At 48.5% G+C, this 19,326-nt stretch overlaps 1 protein-coding gene across 1 annotated transcript in view; it reads left to right on the forward strand.

The window, feature by feature from the left end:
• ATP6V0A4 (ATPase H+ transporting V0 subunit a4) overlaps window positions 1–19,326 on the forward strand; it is a 98,594-nt gene that overhangs the window by 55,795 nt on the left and 23,473 nt on the right. The window contains 5 exon segments of the mRNA XM_021078735.1: window positions 281–493; window positions 4,822–4,972; window positions 5,847–5,986; window positions 8,735–8,892; window positions 13,472–13,565. Coding sequence (XP_020934394.1) covers window positions 281–493; window positions 4,822–4,972; window positions 5,847–5,986; window positions 8,735–8,892; window positions 13,472–13,565 — 756 coding nt within the window.

Consider the following 19,326-nt stretch of genomic DNA (forward strand, 5'->3'; position numbering starts at 1 on the left):
ACCCGGCTTAGGACTTCCACATTCTTTGGAGGGAACACAATTAACACATCACAGTCACACTCTAAGGAATTTTGAAGAAAAGGCAGCATCCTTGCTGTGGGTTTTAACCTCTAGCAGGGAGATCAGTGGCTCATGAGAGTTAAAGGCCAGATGAGCGCTACGGGCCAGAGGAGGGAGCCAGGAGCAGAGGAAGCCTCTCTGGCTGAGGTGCCTCCATTTGGCCCCACTGTCGGGCACCTCCAGGAGGGTCCCCTCTTGTGGTGTGCTGTCTTTGGCCCAGGTCATCACGCAGACAGAGTCTCACCGTCAGCGCCTCCTGCAAGAAGCGGCTGCCAGCTGGCACACCTGGGCCACGAAAGTGCAGAAGATGAAGGCCGTCTACCACACCCTGAACCTGTGCAACATCGACGTCACCCAGCAGTGCATCATCGCCGAGATCTGGTTCCCTGTGGCCGACGCCGTGCGCATCAAGAGGGCACTGGAGCAAGGCATGGTGCGTGGCGGGGGCAGCGGGGCGGGGGGCACAGTCACGTCCAGACGGACCACCCCCTCTGCCCGGCACGCAGGTCGGCCATCTCCAAAGTCACGTGAACGTCACCCAGTAGGATTGTCTCCTTTATCGCTGGTCCTTACCCAGCACGAGGGCACACGTCAGACACACCTGTTCTTCTCAGCATTCGATGAGCACCTTTCTTTGGTTTGGGCACTGATGTGCCGTCACTCCAGTCAGGCCTGTAGATGCCACCCTTGACCTCGCGAAGGTCTCAGTCTAGCTGGAAAGAGAAATAACCAGGCACTTGCAGTAACAGCCAGAAGGCAGGGAGGGGATTGCTTCCTGAGAGTCTGCCGCTGCCCCGAGCATCCTGCACCTTATGTAGCTCACTGCGCTCTTGATTCATCTCTCTCTGTGTTGGCTGTGCTCCAGGAACTGACCTAGGGCTGTGCTGGCAGAACAGGACCCTGTTCTGACAGACCTTTTAGAAAGGGAGAGAGATAGCAAGAGTGTCCCTAAGTCACGTGATTCAGGCAGTGATGCTCGGTGGGCAGGAAGTAAAGCAGGGGGCAGGTAAAGGATGGGGGGGGATGGTTGGCGGGGAAATGGGGGGCCTGTCTGATCCCCTTTTCACTTCCTTGGTGAAGAAGGGAACTTTTGCCCTAAATAGCACAAGGTGGCCAAACACATGACAGCTGACACTGGAGAGATATTTGGGCCACAGTGTATTAGTCGCATATACTCAGCCCAGGGGAGAATGCCACACGTCACTCAGGGCCACGTGGTGATTGGAGGAGGTGGTTAGCTTGTCTGAATGATTTTCTGGGGTGACGGGGAGGCGAGACTCAGGCTGAAGGGGAGGCAGCGTGCTGTTTGTTGGTCTGGCTGATGGGACGACGAGCTGAGTAGGGAGCCTGTCCTGCTAGGAGGTGGTGTATGTGGTGGAAGCAGAGGAACTCCTGGCTCGGCCTTTGGGGCCCTGAGGCTTTAGGTCTTTATAACACCAGAGAGGCAGGCCCCTCTGAGCAGGAGCCAGTGGAGCAGCCTTGCCTAATGTCATGGGACAATCGAGGCAAGGCGGGTGGAAGAGCTTTGGGGCTGCAGGATCTGCAGGGAAGGGCTGGAGGTGGGCTGGGGCTAGGAGAGAGGAACTGTCTTTAAGCCTTTGCACAGACGCCTTTGTAAACGGAGGCACCAAGAGTCGAAGAAACTTGACCCCGTCCAGTAGCCTGGAGGCAGGATTTGAATGTTCCCATAGTGTGGTCTAACAACCGCCGTGGTGGGGCATGTAGACAGAGCATTCACCCAGACTGGGAAAGACAGGCTGCTTTCCTAGAGGGATGCTCGAGCTGAGCAGTAGCTGGGTGGTCAGGGAGCAGGTGGAGAGAGGTGGGGGTGGGGGCACGTGGTACCCATCCACCCGGAGACCAGCGGCTGGGGGAGGCTGTGGCAAGGTTATTTCTTTATTTTATTTGTTTTGCTTTTTAGGGCCATACCCGCGGCATATGGAGGCTCCCAGGCTAGGAGACGAATCACAGCTGTAGCCGTTGGCCTACACCACAGCCGCAGCAACTCGGGGTCTGAGCCATGACTGCGACCTACACCACGGCTCTTGGCAACGCCAGATCCTTAACCCACTGAGCGAGGCTAGGGATCCAACTTGTGTCCTCATGGATGCATTAACCACTGAGCCATGGTGGGAACGCCAGCTGTGGCACGTTTAAAGACTTGGAACAAGATTGGGGAGAGGCTGCAGGGCAGGTCTGACAGACTATTTATAAGTGGTGTATCATCCCAAGCAGGGGTGACACGACCCAGTGTGCATTTTAGAAAGACTTGACAGCTGTGTGGGGAAGACAGCAGGGCTGGCAGGGAGATGCTGTCCTACGCAGGGGTCTGAGCCCAGCAGTGTCATCCTGTCATCACGAAGGAATCAAACTCTACAGGGCTACTTAGGACGGTTGCTACGTATCTTCAGTTCTCTGAGATAATGAAAGTCTTTTCCCCCATAGGATCAGAGGACGTGTGGGTAAGTGATGACAAGAGGAAGGGGATGGCTATCTCTGTGAGCATCACCAATAAGCAAAAACAAACACAAAAATCTCCATGCCAGCTCCTTGTGGGCATGTTTTTTTAAAAAAGGAGGGGGAGTTCCCTGGTGGCCTAGCAGCTTAAGGATCCAGTGTTGTCACTGCTGTGGCTCAGGTTTGATCCCTGCTGGGAACTTCCATATGCCATGGGTACAGAAGAAAAAAAAAAAAAAAAGAAAGGAAAAGAAAAAAAAAAAAAAGCGGACACAGCGCTTGCCCTCAGGGAGATCACAGTCACACATACAACAGGTGCATAAACACCGAGTGAGCATCTGCTCTACTTGCTGTGTGACCTCGGGGGAGTTCGTTAGTCTCTCTGTCCCTTAGTTTCCTCATCTGTAAAGTGAGGTTTGTGGTGATACCTATGTCATCGAGCTGTCAGGAGGATTGATGAGCACGAAGTCGCACCAAGTGTGTGGGCATGAGCGCTGTTGGAGTTTGAAGTGACCAGCAGTTCCCGGGCGGCCGGGCTTCAGAGCTGTGCATGCTTGTTGGGTGAGTGAAGAAGAGCGAGGCTCCTGCGGAGCTCGGGCTGGTTTCCGTGGAGAAGTGGGGGTGAAGGTGTGAAGAGAGGATTACACACGGTGATAAGACTAAAGGGTTTTCATTCAGTAGATAGGCTCGTTTGTGCCGTATTTTAGAGCAGAAGCAGACTCATAGGCCTGGAGAACACACCTGTGGTTGCCAGAGGGACGGGGAGGGAGTGGGGTGGACGGGGAGTTTGGGGTGAGTAGATGCAAACCATTGCATTTAGAATGGATGAGCAATGAGCTCCTGCTGTGCAGCACCGGGAACTGTATCCAATCACTTGTGACAGAACCCGATGGACGATAATAGGAGAAAAAAATGTATATGTATGTATGACTGGGCCACTTTGATGGACATACAGGAGAAAATGACTCAACCTTGTAAGTCAACTACACTTTAATCCTTTTTTTTTTTTAAATAACCATTGTTTGGGGAAAAAAAAGACTAAAGCGTTTTGATTTCATTCTTTAGGTAACAGAAAGCCTTTGAAGAGCTTTTAGTAGGAGGGTAACATGACACAAGTAGTGCTTTTTGTTTGTTTGTTTTATTAAAAGAAGATCGAGTTCCTGTCGTGGCACAGTGGTTAATGAATCTGACTAGGAACCATGAGGTTGCGGGTTCAATCCCTGGCCTTGCTCAGTGGGTTGAGGATCTGGTGTTGCTGTGAGCTGTGGTGTGGGTTGCAGACGCAGCTCGGATCCTGCATTGCTGTGGCTGCCGGGGGCTACAGCTCCGATTCGACCCTAGCCTAGGAACCTCCATATGCTGCGGGAGTGGCTCAAGAAATGGCAAAAAGACAAAAAAAAAAAAAAAAAAAAGTAGGATCACACAGCCTGGGGTGTACACTGCAGGGAAGGGAAAGAGACTAGAGTCAGAGGGTGAGGCTCGGGAGAGGGCTGGGGGCTGGGAGGAGGAGGGACTTGAAGGGGACACGGAGCAAGATTTGGCAATTGGTTGCATCAAGAGAAGGGACGTGTCTCATGACTCTATAAACTTTCTGGAATCTGGAGCTTGGAGATTGCTGAGAGGTCAAGGGAGGACCCGCTTTGGGGCACGTTGATGAGTTCGTGTTGGGCTCCTGGATTTTGTGGGCGTGCTGAGACATGAGCGTTTGAAAGCCTAAGCAGGCAACTGAAAAGGAAGTGGAATTTGGGAGAGGGTCAGGGCCGTTTGGACTATAGGAATGAAATTAGGAAAGCGAGTGAACTCTTAAGAGAGTGGGTAGAAAGAAGGGATGAGTCAAGGGCTCAGAACTGGGCAGAACATAAGCATTCGCAGGAGTAGAATAGAAATTGCCAGAGGATCAGGAGGAACTCGGCTCTCTTGACGATGCTCTATAAGGTAAATGAGATAAGCACTGATTTTATTTATTTTTTTTAAGTTTTAATGACTTTTGTTTTTTTCGATTACAGCTGGTTTATAGTGTTGTGTCAGTTTTCTACTGTACAGCCAAGTGACCCAGTCACACACACATAGATACATTCTTTTTTCTCACATTATCACGCTCCATCATCAGTGACTTGATATAGTTCCCCATGCTATACTGCAGGAAGTACTAATTTTACAGAGGAGATCCTGAGTCTCACAGAGGTCAAGAAATTGTCCCAAGTGCCCCCAGTAAGTGATGGCAGGAGCTGGACTGTGTTACTTGTGCCACCATCCAGCCCAAGGCTCTCTTGCTTACGTTTTTCTTATATGTTCTTCTTGCAGGAACTGAGTGGTTCCTCCATGGTCCCCATCATGACAGCAGTGCAATCTAAAACAGCTCCTCCCACATTTAACAGGACTAATAAATTCACAGCTGGTTTCCAGAACATTGTAGATGCCTACGGCGTCGGCAGCTACCGGGAGATGAACCCAGGTAAAGGGATCTGGTGTGTCTGTGCAACTAGACAGCTGAGAAACAAAAATTGGGTAAGAGTTACCCTTGTGGTGGCCTCAGAGGTTAATCGCTTTGAACGGTGACATTCCTAAAATTTTATTTGGTTTCCTAATGCCCTGCATTGTCTTTTGTAAATGGTGATTAGTGAAAGATTTTCTCCTTGTCAAGATTTCGCCTGTTCTCCCTTAAGCCGTAGATTGATCAGGCAGCCAGATTCAGTTCTTGTTTCCTTACCCATTCAGTGCGGGTCATCTGTAGGCATCTTCCCAGTTCCCGTATCTGTTATGCGGGAGAGATGGAGATGGGCTCCCGCAGGACGTGGAGTCGAAGCCTGGGTTCTTTGTGGCACAAATTATATCACTAAGTCTGATTTGTAAAATAAAGGGATAGACCAGATGCTCTTTAGCCAAGCAGTTCACAATGCTGTTCTCTCCAGCCTGAGTCCCTATCGAATTTGTGACCTGCACTGCAGGGACCCCATCAGGTTGAGGTTGGAGGCGTGCGCTACGTGTGAATGGGGGAGAAACAGACAAAAGAGGTGCTGGAAAGTGTATAGAAAGTGCCGAGAGTCAGGACACTGATTTTAAATCCCATCAAACTTTGTGTTCTTGGGCACAGTCAAGAAGCCCCTCTAAAACTCAGCTCAAAAGTGGGGAAATGATAATGCCCACTCGCTGATGAGCGAGTGTGTGGGAGCTGAGTGAGTGCCAGGCGTGGGGTTGGTGAGGGAAGACAGAATCAGAAAGACACACAGAACCAGCTTGTTGATCATGGAGCACGATAGAGAAATCTTGGATGTGAAGCCCAGAGGGTATTGGGAGGACTCAGGCTGTTGTGGGTCTCACCTCTCCAGCTCCCTACACCATCATCACTTTCCCCTTCCTGTTTGCCGTGATGTTTGGAGACTGCGGTCATGGGACTGTGATGCTTCTGGCAGCCCTTTGGATGGTCCTCAATGAGAGACGCTTGCTCTCCCAGAAGACCAACAATGAGGTACGTGCCCCCAAACGTCTTGCCTCACTTCTTGGAGGTTATAAGTAGAATATTCAAAATGTGTATAACGGGGAGTTCCCTTTGTGGCTCAGGGGAAATGAAGCCAACTAGGATCCATGAGGATGCAGGTTCGATCCTTGGACTCACTCAGTGGATTAAGGATGCTATGTTTCTGCGGGCTCTGGTGTAGGTCATTAGATGTGGCTTGGATCCCGTGTTGCTGTGGCTCTGGTTCAACCCCTAGCCCTGGAACGTCCATATGCCTCAGGTGCGGTCCTAAAAGCAAAAAACAAACAAACAGAAAGTGTATATTGTTTTCTCTGTGGAAATAACGTGAAAAGTAAGGGAAAGACAGAAAGTAAACAAGGACTTGGACTCAACATAAAAACTCCTGGCCACACACTGGTCAGTCCTTTGAATGGTTTCATGTAGTTCCTTTTAGAACCTTTGTTTTTTGCACATTGCTTGACAAGACATTGATCTTTTCCTTTACTCTCTTTTTTTTTAGGGCCACACCCATGGCACATGGAGGTTCCCAGGCTAGGGGTTGAATCAGAGCTATAATTGCCGGCCTACACCACAGCCACAGCAACGTGGGATCTGAGCCGTGTTGCGACCTACACAATAGCTCATGGCAATGCCAGATCCTTACCCCACCGAGTGAGGTCAGGGATCCACCCGAGTCCTTTACTTTTTTTTTAACATAGATTTTTTTCTTTGATTATCAAAGCAATATATATTTGTGGTAAAAATTGGGAAAATGCAATAACCTGGCTATCTAGAGAAAAATCACAATGTTTTTTCCTGTGCTTACGCATAGATGTATAATTTTCTAAAACTGGGATGAAATAGTGCTTATTAATTTGTAGCCTCCTTTTTTTCCCCACTCAAATATCACAAATAGGAGTTCCCTCATGACTCAGCAGGTTAAGGACCTGGTGTTGTCACTGCTGTAGCTCTGGTTACAGCTGCGGTATGGATTCCATCCCTGGCCCGGAACTTGCGCATGCCTTGGGTATAGCCAAAAAAAAAAAAAAAAAAAAAAAAAATCACAAATATTCTTTCATGGCAGAGCCCCTTACAATCAGCCCTTGATCAGCTTTCTTATGAAACACAGAGAAATCCTGAATATTGCACCTTCACTTTCATACTTGAAGTTTCCGCATTTTCTATGAAGTTTCTTCATAATGTTGTGAAGGTTGAAACAGCTCAAGTCAACATTGTTTCAAGGTTAACCTGTTAGCATCACTTTATGTACATCGTGATACATGTTATAAAACCAGAAACATGCCTTTAAGTTGGTTCTGAATTTGTAGAATATCTGCAATCCTTTTTTTTTTTTTTTTGGTGGCCACACCCGTGGCATATGGATTTTCCAGGGCTGGGGATTGAATCTGAGCTGCAGCTGTGATCCATGTCACAGCCGGGACAACGCTGGATCCTTCAGATCTTTTAACTGATTGTGCCAGGCTGGGGATCAAATCCACACCTCTGCAGCAACCCGAGTCTTTGCAGTCAGATTCTTAGCCCACTGCGCCACAGTGGGGACTCCATATCTGGGATCCTTAATACAAGTTGACTTAACTTGTATGCTAGTTCGGCGATGTCACACCAGGGCAGTCACAAGCAGGGTTAGTGGGAGAATCAACCTAAGGACAAGAGAGTTTTTTTCCATGACAGATGTTTTAACAGATGTGCTTTCCTACAGCATTTGAAGCCTCAAACTTTCACTTTAGCATCTCTGAGAATATGGAGTCATCCACTCTTGGAAAGCATTTTAGTTTACTTTTTTTGTCTTTTGCCTTTTGTCTTTTTAGGGCCAAACCCATGGCATATGGAGGGTCCCAGGCTAGGGGTCTAATCAGAGCTGTTGCCACCGGCCTATGCCACAGACACACCAATGCCAGATCCGAGCCGTGTCTGCAACCTACACCACAGCTCATGGCAACACCAGATCCTTAACCCACTGAGTGAGGCCAGGGATTGAACCCTCAATCTCATGGTTCCTAGTCGGATTCCTTTGCACTGTGCCACAACGGGAACTCCGCATTTTACTCTTCTTGATGGATGTGCTTAGACAGAGACCCAGTGTTGTAACAAGGCCCAGAAATAAGGGTTGATTTGACTTGCTATAAAATTTAGCAGCATGGGAGGCACCTCGGTCCTTGTCTCTCAGAAGCGCTCGAGACTGGAAGCAGCTGCCTGCTTTCAGGCTCTTCCTCGACAGGTGAAGCCTCAGCTTCTAACCAAGACTGAATGAAAGAATATGAGGACTGGGGAGTTCCACTTGTGGCTCAGGGGTTCACAAACCCGACTAGGATCCATGAGAATGTGGGTTCGATCTCTGGCCTTGTTCAGTGGGTTAAGGATTGAACGTTGCCATGAGCTGTGTGGTGTAAGTTGCAGACTCGCCCTGACCTCCTGTTGCTGTGGCTGTGGTGTAGGCCGCGGCTACAGCTCCGACTGGACCCCTAGCTGGGAACCTCCATATGCCGCAGGTGCGGCCCTAAAAAGACAAAAAAAAAAAAAAAAAAAAAAAGAATGTGAGGCTTATATGGCTTTCTTTCCCCAGTAACAACTACCATTCTAGGACTTTCTAGAACTTAGGGGGTGTGTGCCTGGATCTGTGCGGGACGCCCTTGTGCCTTGCTGTGGCTGCCCCAGTGGTGCCGGAGGCATCCTGTAGCACACATCCCCGGGGGCTGGCACAGAGCCGGCTGCCAATCACCCTCTGTCTCCCGGGCCCAGATCTGGAACACCTTCTTCCACGGCCGCTACCTCATACTCCTCATGGGCATCTTCTCCATCTACACGGGCTTGATCTACAATGACTGCTTCTCCAAGTCTTTCAACATCTTCGGCTCTTCCTGGAGCGTCCAGCCCATGTTCAGGAACGGCACCTGGAAGTAAGTTTGGACAGAGACGGGTCACTCACTGACACGCAGGTGGACTCAGGGACGGTTTTCGTGGCCGGGGGATTCGACACCCGACTCTGCTCAGAGGTGCCCCGGCCAGTTCAACAAATCATCTGTTTTTATCTATCGTGAGACCTTGCGCCCCTTCCCCAGCAGCTGTGCCGGTAACTGTAAGGCACGGAGAGAGGTGTTAAAACTTCAGCTCAATGAAGTCTGTATCTGGAGTGTATAGCACGCGCCAGGCAGTGTTGGGAAAACAAAGCCCCAGCAGGTATCCACTGGGTGTCGGGAGAGCAGTTGTGGAAGCGAGGCTTCTCCGAGAAGGAGGTGGCCCTTGAAACATACCTTGCTGGGCAGGAAATCAGCAGTGGAAGGAGGTTATGCAGCCACACCCTTAGGACAGAAGGCTTTGTTTTTAAGGAAGGCTGATGACGGCTCAGACAAGCTTGATTCAGTGTTACAATAAAACCAGCAATAATTGAAATATAGTTGATTTACAATGTGTTAGTTTCTCATATACAGCAAAACGATTCATTTATCTATATGTATACATATATACATATCCTGTATATATACACACATATGTATTTTTTTCCTTTTCATATTCTTTCCCATTATGGTTTATCACAGGATATTGACTATAGTTCCCCGTGCTGTAAAGTAGGACCTTGTTGTTGATTTTGTCCATCTGCTAATCCCAAACTTTTAATTTATCCCTCCCCCACCCCTCTTGATTCGGTGTTAAAAGCGAAGGAGGAGATGGTGAGTTTTGTGATGCTGGTTCCCCATGTTTGCCGTGTGGGTGGCGGGGTGAGGAAGCCAGGGCTGGCGTGGACTGTGCATGGATGGTGAGGAGAAGTCGTGGCTGCAGCTGGAAGAGACCTGGAAACTCTCTGCAACCTTACAAACCGCACCTCCCATAGGCATCACAGGGCTATTTTGCACTTAGTCGGACACGCAGTCATCAGAATGGAAATAGTGCTTCAGGAATGGAACTTTTGGAGTTCCCCTCGTGGCTCAGCGAAACGAATCCGACTAGGAGCCATGAGGTTGTGGGTTTGATCCCTGGCTTTGCTTAGTGGGTTAAGGATCTGGTGTTGCTGTTAGCTTTGATATAGGTCACAGACTTGGCTTGGATCCCAAGTTGATGTGGCTGTGGCGTAGGCTGGCAGCTACAACTCCCATTCAACCCTTAGCCTGGGAACCTCCATGCAGCCCTAAAAAGCCAAAAAAAAGAAAAAAAGAAAAAAGGAATGGAGTCTTGTGGCGAGGGAGAAAGGTTTTCGAGTTTTGAGAGCTGGGTCAGTGTGATGAGTTGGGCAGGCGGGGAGGGGGTGGAGGAGGGGGGCTCCAAGGGAAACACGTGGAAATGCTGACGACCTTGTGAGCTGTGGGGCATCTTCAGCTGCCGGCATCCCACACCCGAGACAACCCGGTGGCTTCTAGGCTGCTTTTCGAAGCCTAAAAGTCTCAGGGGACGTCCCTCACATCTGTCTGCCCCGCTTCCTCAGGTCAGCTTCAGGCTCATTCTGGAACATTCAGCGGGAAGTGTGATGGGAGCACTGGGAGAAGGGGAGGCAGAAGTGGGTAACTGTACCTGCAGCCTCGATCCCAGCTTTTCTCGCTCGAACATGGTAGGATTTGAGGAACTTCAGGGGTTTCACCTGCTCACCAAAACCCACCCTGCCATCATAAGTGGAGGGGACGAATGCCATTCGGGGGCTGCTCAGGAGAGATTGAGGGCAGGGTTCCCTTTGACCTGGAGTGTTTGCAAGTGCATTTGAGGACAGGGTGCTGCCTGAAGGCCCAGGGGACCTCAGAGGGCTGTAATAGGGTGGATGGGCAGGTGGGTGCATGTGTCACTGAGGCTTCATGCATTTCCTTTTAGCCCGTCTGCTGGGTCCAAGTTCCCTGTGGTAGAGACAGGAACATTAAATAATGCATAAGTAAATAAAAATGAAGAAGAAAACATTTTCCAGAATTATAATTACAGATGGCTATTGATGGGGTTGTGTCTGGCTTGTTTTCCCCTTTGCCTCCTGAAGAGATGCCTAGAACACACAACTTTCATAAATTTGAAGACACATTGCTTGGTTCTGTTGCCCAGAGTTAAGCTCATAAGTGTAGGGATGGACTCTGAAATTTGTGTTAAATTAGCACAATGTGGAGTTGCCACTGTGGCTCAGCAGGTTAAGGACCTGATGGCATCTCTCTGAGGATGCAGGTTCAATCCCTGGCCTTGATCAGTGGGTAAATGACCTGGCATTGCCGTGAGCTGTGATGTTGGTCACAGCTGTGGCTTGGATCTGGCGTGGCTGTGACGTAGGCCTGAGCTGCAGCTCGAGTTTGACCTTAGCCCAGGAACTTCCATATGCTGCAGGTGTGGCTATAAAATTAATTGATTGATTTTTTGGAAATAAAAATAAATTAGCGTAACTTTATTGAATTTTTACACAAAATTTCATTCGCCCTGGAGCGTCAGTGGGAAAAGTCTGAGTGAGCCGGGTTGCTGTCATTCTGCACACGTGGGCAGGAATATTGTTCTTTGGTGTGCGGGCAAGGACCACCACCCCGAATTCAGGCTCTTGGAGACCAGGCCCCGTCTGAGAGACCACAGGTGTGGCTACAGGCCCAGGCATGGATGGTAGGAACAGAGCCTCATCAGCAGTGAGGCAAGAGAAACTGCAAGCACCCATCAGAGCAGCGTCAGGCACAGGAGGCTGATTTGGTGGCTGGCCCCAAGTCAGCTCTCGGGTCGCTTTCCCTGATGACAGGCCAGAGATGCTGTCACACTGTCTTTTAGCCACAGACCACCAGAAGCATGTGTGTCATCACCAGTATTGGGCTTATGGACCCAGGAAGGTGGCGCCCCCTGGGGACAGTGGGCATCTTGGCAAGAGGGTATTAGACGGTTTTGAAGGCTTGGACTCCGAGAGGATGAGGGGAACATTGGGTCCTTTTTGGGGTTTGGACAAAAGGTCCTTATTTTGAAATGTCCGTATTTTGGTATCAGATGTGACCGTGGAATGGTCTCGTTTTTGTCGTGCTCCTTCATGGTCTCAGGGCGCCTTGTCTGATCGGCTGTGCAACTGCTCATGTTCCACCACAGCCGCTCTGGCTTAGCTGCGGGCACCAGGCCGGTTCCCTCTGCTTTTCTTTGTCGGCACACAAACACATCTCTGCTAATTAATTCCGTTGTTTGCACGGAGGCCTGCCGTTAGGACAAGGGGTCTCTGTCTGAGCCGGCCAGTCAGACCAGCGGTTTGCACTGTCACTGAGGGTCTGGTCAGCGTAGTCAGGCTTCCTGACTTCCCCACGTGCTCCCAGATACCCCAGCACCTCAGCTGCAGGAGGCAGGAAGTGTGTTTCTAGGCAGCCTGTGTCAGAGTTGCCACCGTTCAGGGAGTTCCCGTCATGGTGCCGGGGAAACGAACCCAAGGTTGTGGGTTCGATCCCTGGCCTCACTCAGTGGGTTAAGGATCTGGTGTTGCCCTGAGCTGTGGTGTAGGTCGCAGATGTGGTCGGATCCTGCATTGCTGTGGCTGTGCGTGGGCTGGCAGCTGCAGCTCTAATTGGACCCCTAGCCTGGGAACCTCCATATGCCAAGGGGTGGCCCTAAAAAAGTTGCCAACATTCCAATCTCTATCCTTTCATATGCTCATTCTTTGGCCACTCTATGGAAGTGTGTTCTTACACACACACACACCACGGCCCTGATGTTCTTAACTCCTGCAGGTTTGCAGAGACAGTAAGAAATTGCTGTCTGTGGACAGGTGTGTCTCTGAGCCAAAATGGGACCCAGATTTAAAGGTGGTCAGTGGACCACAACTTTCAGAGGCTGAGTTTCCAGAGGTCAGGGCCCTGTGTGCAAGCCTGGTTACTCCTCTCGTGCCCCTAGGGGAGTGTTACCAGGCTGGTCCCAGGGCTGGCTTTTATTTATTTATTTATTTATTTATTTATTTATTTATTTATTTATTTATTTATTTATTTTGCTTTTTAGGGCCATACCCACAGCACATGGAGGTTTCCAGGCCACGGGTCCAATTGGAGCTGTAGCCGCCGGCCTACGCCAGAGCCACAGCAACATGGGATCCGAGCTGTGTCTCCAACCTACACCACAGCTCACGGCAACGCCAGATCCCCAACCCACTGAGCAAGGTCAGGGATCAAACCCACCACCTCATGGTTCCTAGTCGGATTCGTTAACCACTACGCCGCTACGGGAATTCCAGGGCTGGCTTTTATTTCCTCTCCCCACCTTGAACCGCTGCCTCTGCCTCTTTTCTGATGTAGTGTAAATTTTTTTTACTACACCCCATCCAGCTGATGGATGGAAACTCAGACTATGAACTCCTTGGGGGCCAGATGGTAATTTCTGTAGCCTCAGCCTCTAGGACAATACTTGGCACATAGTAGGTATTCGATACCTATTCGTAGAATAACTGAATGAACCAATTGATGAGTTGCACCAACAGCTAGGCTTTGATTGGCTTGCAAGTCAACGACCAATTACTAGAGTATTTTTCTACCTCTGGTTGATCACGGTTTTTTTTTTTTTCTCCCTCTGCAGTACTCAGGTAATAGGAACAAATCCATATTTACAGCTGGACCCAGCCATTCCAGGAGTGTACTCTGGAAATCCATACCCTTTTGGGATTGATCCGGTAAGAATGCCTTCTGAGGTTAAATATTTATTATGTAATGTCTTGCTGAGGATTTGGGGGTGGGGGGACAAGAGGGTGCCAGAACTTGTCAAATCCACAAACTTGTACTGTGATGAAATAGCATGTCCCAGAGGTGTTTTTGACCCACTGCGCTGGAGTTAGGTAAATGTCCTACCTGCATCCTTTACCCAGCTCCTGGGGCATTTTCCATGCAATTTCCCAACATCTGCCTTTCTCCTCCATTATGTACTCCTTTGGTGGTTAACAGTTGCTTCTTTTAAAGGCCCTTGGTTGGAGTTTCCACTGTGGCACCGTGGTAAGGAACACAGCTAGTATTCATGAGGTTGCAGGTTCGATCCCTGGCCTCCCTCAGTGGGTTAAGGATCCAGCATTGCCGTGAACTGTGGTGTAGGTGACAGATGCAGCTTGGATCCTGCATTGCTGTGGCTGTGGCATAGGCCTGCAGCTGTAGCTCCAATTTTGACCTCTAGGCTGGGAACCTCCATATGCTGTGGGTGCAGCCCTAAAAAGCAAATAAATAAATGGCCCTTGGTGTCTGTAAAGTATTCATATTAGATAAGCAATTTAGCATCCTGACCAAGTTCCTGACTTTGGCATTTTCTCGCAGTGATTAACAACTCTTTTTCCTTGAAAAGCATGGGTTTGCTTTATTCTGCTGCATAGAATTGATACAAAGGTTTTAAAAAGGGGGTTTACTTGAATTTGTTATATCTATCTCGTCTGAATTTGAGCCAAGCAAAACAAAGGCGCTTCCTCGCCAGCCTTCAGATATAAAGGGGTTTGGAGAAGATGTGCGTGCTTATTTGTGTAAAGCCACACAACGCGTGCGGCCCAGCGCGTATCGCCACCAGGTGGCAGCCTTGTGCTCCAAATGAGCGTCAGCGTCGAAACTCGGCAGAGGGGGTTCATAAACATTCCTCCACCCTCATTTTGTTGGAAGAGAAACTGAGAGCACACTTTTAGTTGCTGACAGTTGAGAGTAACAGCACTGGCCCTGAAATTGGTTCTCTGGTTTCTCCTATCTGGTGGGTCATCTCCTCTCAGTCTTCCTGGGTCTTCCCACTGTCTGCTGCCTCCCCTCCTTATAAAAACGATAAGCATCACCCAGGATTGCTTTATTTTATTTACTTTATTCTATTTTATTTTATTTTGCTTTTTAGGGCTGCACTTTTGGCACATGGAGTTTCCCAGGCTAGGGGTGGAATGGGAGCTACAGCTGCCGGCCTACACTACAGCCACAGCAACACTGGATCCTTGGCCCACCAAGTGAGACCAGGGCTTGAACCCACATCTCATGGATCTGAGTCAGGTTCATTAACTGCTGAGCCACAAAGGAAGGGAAATGGGAAATCCCTCCAGCATTGCTTTATACTTGCCACGGGGGCGGGGGGGGGGGGGGGCCTCTTACATTCTAAGTTTTAGCAAAAGCGCTAAAGTCCTTGAAGGCTAGTCTGTGAGCTGCAAAATGCTAAAAATAAACGCAAGTTGTTATTTTGTAGACTGGAAGGCTTTATCTTTGGTCCAAGGAGTTTCACAGTTAGCAAGCAGGCAGCCAGGGAGTACAGAGGGGAACGATTTAAGGGTCTGGTTGCATTTCCTTTGTTTGAATCTCATGGCTTGTGCTGTCTTGTCTCTTCCCTTCGCAGCCCACATATTAATGCATAAGCAGATCCTGCCCGCCTAGGTCTGCTCTCAAAAGGGAGGGTAGCATATTTCACATTTCAGGACTGAGTGGTCCGGAGTTCCCATTGTGGCGCAGCGGAAACAATCTGACTAGGAACCATGAGGTTGCGGGTTCAATCCCTGGCCTCGATCAGTGGGTTCAGGATCTGCCGTTGCCATGAGCTGTGGTGTAGGTTGCAGCTGAGGCTTGGATCTGGTGTTGCTGCGTCTGTGGTGTAGGTGGGCAGCTGCAGCTCCGATTAGACCCCTAGCCTGGGAACTTCTATATGCTGTGGGTGAGGCCCTAAAAAGATAAAAGACAAAAAAAAAAAAGAAAGAAGAAAAGAAAAGAACTGAGTGGTCCAGTTTCTATGCTGTGCAATTTTGTCCTCTGCCCACTCGTTAGAAAAGGAAAAGGAAAAAATGTGAAGGTGGAGGAAGGTGGAGTGTTGAAAATAATGCATTTTTTCCTGGTAACACTCATTTCATTTTTCTGCATTCTTAGTTGAAATATAGTTGATTTGCCATGTTGCGTTAGTTTCAGGTACACAGCAAAGTGATTTAGTTCATGTATATGTGTGTGTATATATATATATTTTTTTTCCTTGTTCAAGTTCTTTTTCTCTATTTGTCATTACAAAATATTGAGGATGGTTCTTTGTGCCGCACAGCAGAAGCTTGTTGGTTTTCTATGTTGTATGTGGTCGGGTGTATCTGTTCATCCCAAACTCTTAATTAATCCCCCTTCCCTGTGGTAACCATAAGTTTGTTTTCTATGTCTGTGAATCACGTTCTGTTTTGTAAATAAGTTCATTCGTACTATCTTTTGATTCCACATATGTGATATCTTATGGTATTTGTCTTTGTCTGATTGATTTCACTTAGTGTGATAACGCTATCTCCATCCGTGTTGCTGCAAATGGCATTATTGCATTGTTTTTCTGAATGGCTCGCTAACATGCCGCTGTATAGGTATATACATCACCGCATCTTCTTTAGCCAGTCCTCTGTTGATGGCCAGTAGGTTGCTTCCATGTCTTAGCTATTGTCAGTAGTGTTGCTGTGAACATTGGGGTGCATGTATCTTTTCAAATTAGAGTTTTCATTTTGTCCGTATGCCCAGGAGTGGGATTGCAGAATCATATGGTACCTCTATTTTTAGGTTTTTGGGGAACTTCCATGCTGTTCTCCACAGTTTGGCACCAATTTATGTTCCCACCAACAGGATAGGAGGGTTCCTTTTTCCCCTGCACCCTTTCTAGTCAACATTTAGATTTGAATAGGTTTTGGTCTTGGAGTTCCTGCTGTGGTGCAACCGGATTGGCAGCATCTCTGGAGCGCTGGGATGCAGGTTCGATCCCCTGCCCAGCATAATGGGTCAAGGATCTGGTGTCACTGCAGCTGCCTCATAGGTTGCAGTTGTGGCTCGGGTCTGATCCTTGGCCTGGGAATTCCATATGCTGAGGGGTGGCCAAAAAAGAAAAAAAATGTTTTTGGTCCTAAAACATTGTAGGTCTTTTTATTATAAAATAATAATACATAATGCAAAAATTATTAAAAATGAAGAGACTTTTCTTTCTTGCCTTTTTTTTTTTTTTTCTTTTTTGAAGGGCCACACCCACAGCCTTATGGAGGCTCCCAGGCCAGGATTCCAATCGGAGCTACAGCCGCCAGCCTACACCACAGCCACATCAGATCCGAGCAGAGTGTGCGACCTACACCACAGCTCACAGCAGCACCAGATGTTCAACCCACTGAGAGAGGCCAGGGATCGAACCCACAACCCCATGGTTCCCAGTTGGACTCATTTCCGCTGAGCCACAATGGGAACTCATCTTTCTTGCCTTTTTTTTTTTTTTTTTTTTTTTTTTTTTGTTAGAGTATAGTTGACTTACAATGTTGTGTTAGTTTCAGGTGTACAGCAAAGTGAATCAGTTATACATATGCATACATCCATTCTTTTTTGTTTCTTTGTTTTTTGTTTTTTAGGGCTGCACCCTCAGCATATGGAGCTTCCCTGGCTAGGGGTCTAATCGGAGCTACAGCTGTCAGCCTATGCCGCAGCCACAGCAACAGCAGATCTGAGCGGTGTCTGCAACCTACACCACAGCTCACGGCAACGCCGGATCCTGAGCCCACTGAGTGAGGCCAAGGATCAAACCTGCAACCTCATGGTTCCCAGTCAGATTTGTTTCTGCTGTGCCACAATGGGAACTCCTTTCTTGTCTTTCTTGTTCTGCAATCCTATTCCCCAGAGAAAACCTCTTTAACAGAACACTTCTGTTCTGACATTTATATATATATATATATATATATTGTTTTTGTTTTTGTTTTTGTTTTTAGGGCCACACCTGAGGCATATGGAAGTTCTCGGGTAAGGGGTTGAATCGGAGCTACAGCTGCTGGCCTACACCACAGCCACAGCAGCGCTGGATGCTTAACCCACTGAGCAAGGCCAGGAATCAAACCCCCATCCTCGTGGATACTAGTCAGATTCGCTCCCTCTGTGCCACAAGGGGAACTCCAGCACTTTTGTATATTAATGAAGGGTTTGATTTTTATGTGTTACAAATTCCCGTAGCTGCACTTATTAACTGTCGAGCATCTATTTGTGAATCAGATCACAAAATATTTGGGCATCAGCACTGAGGGGGCTTTCTAAAAGTGTTTGTGAATATTTTATAATAAATAACATCACACAATGGTTAAAAACCCATGCTTTAGAATCAGGCTGCCTGTGTTTACATTTGGGCCTTTCTACTTCCTTGCTGTGTGATTTTGGCATGTTATCATCGCTGTATCTCTGTTTCCTCATCTGTAAAATGGGTATAATAACAGTTCTCAGAGAACTGCTCAGAAGAGTACATGAATTTTATGGGTTAAACACCCAGAACAGAGTCTGGTGTGTAAGCAGAGTCAATGTTCCATTTGTCATTTTATTATTTCTCCCTGGGTGTATAGTAACTTCATCTCCCTGAGATTATCGTAAATTTTCTGACCTATAAAATGGGAATACTTATATCTCCCTCATAGATTTTTGTTAGAATTAAATGAGAGAAAGACACTTAAAGAGCTTAGTATGTGCCTGGTACTTAACTGTGAACATTTTTCGTTTTTCCAAGCTGGGTCAAGGTGCACTGGTAACCCTGCCATCACCCTGTTGTGTGGGGACTGGCCAACCAGGTGGGCAAAGGGAAAAGCAGAGGGTGGAGGGCAAGCCTGGTGCAGCTTCAATGCCAAGGCAGGTGGGGAGGGGAGTAGCGGTGCCTCTGGTGTCTGGGCACCTGTTTCCCCTCCTTCCCAGCAGCCCCCTTAGTGATGGCTCAGCTGGCAGCCACTCAGGACCCTGTCAAAGCAGAATCACTGAGAAGCGGTCCCTGCCCCTCTGGGTGTGGAGGGAGGGGAAGGTGGCTGCACACTGAGGCTGCGCCAGGTAGATGTTGACCTCTTAACAGAAGCAGAGGAGTTTGGAGGAGGAAGTTGTTTAGGAGGGAATATAGAAGACCCGTGGCTTTGTTGGTTCTGGAAAGCAGTATAGACAACCCTCCAGGTGCCAAAATCCCAGAGGGGTCAGGAGTCGGAGCAAGGACTAGAGTCGTTTGCATGGGGGTGGGCACTTAAGATTTCCATGGAAAGGAGAGCATTGGTGACTGGGACCATTAACCAGGGTGAGCCCCTGACCGGCCCCCCAGCCGCTCTGAGTGCTTTCTCTGTGTGGGCAGGACAGGTGCACGTGTAACCTCTGTGCAAGCCTGGCAGCTCTGTTTAAAACACAGCCTATGCAGGAGGCAGGGACCATGGCTTATTCCAAGTGCTGATAAGTGTTGGCTGCAGGAGTGGCATCTAGAGAAGGGCCTGGGGAAATGCTTTGCTGTGTAAAGCACTGTAAGAAAAATTCAGGGTAAAAGGCAGTTGTACCGTTTACCATTCCAGAAGAAATGGGACAGATTCATGGGCTGGAGATCTACGCCAATAAAAGGGGACCCAGGCAGGTTTGAGATCTCTCCGTGATGTTCCAGAATGTCTTTCCATGTAGATCGGGGGGAAAATCATATCAGGTTTGTTTTTTCCTCCTCCA

Source organism: Sus scrofa, chromosome 18, assembly GCF_000003025.6.
Source record: "Sus scrofa isolate TJ Tabasco breed Duroc chromosome 18, Sscrofa11.1, whole genome shotgun sequence".
NCBI classification, from domain to species: domain Eukaryota; kingdom Metazoa; phylum Chordata; class Mammalia; order Artiodactyla; family Suidae; genus Sus; species Sus scrofa.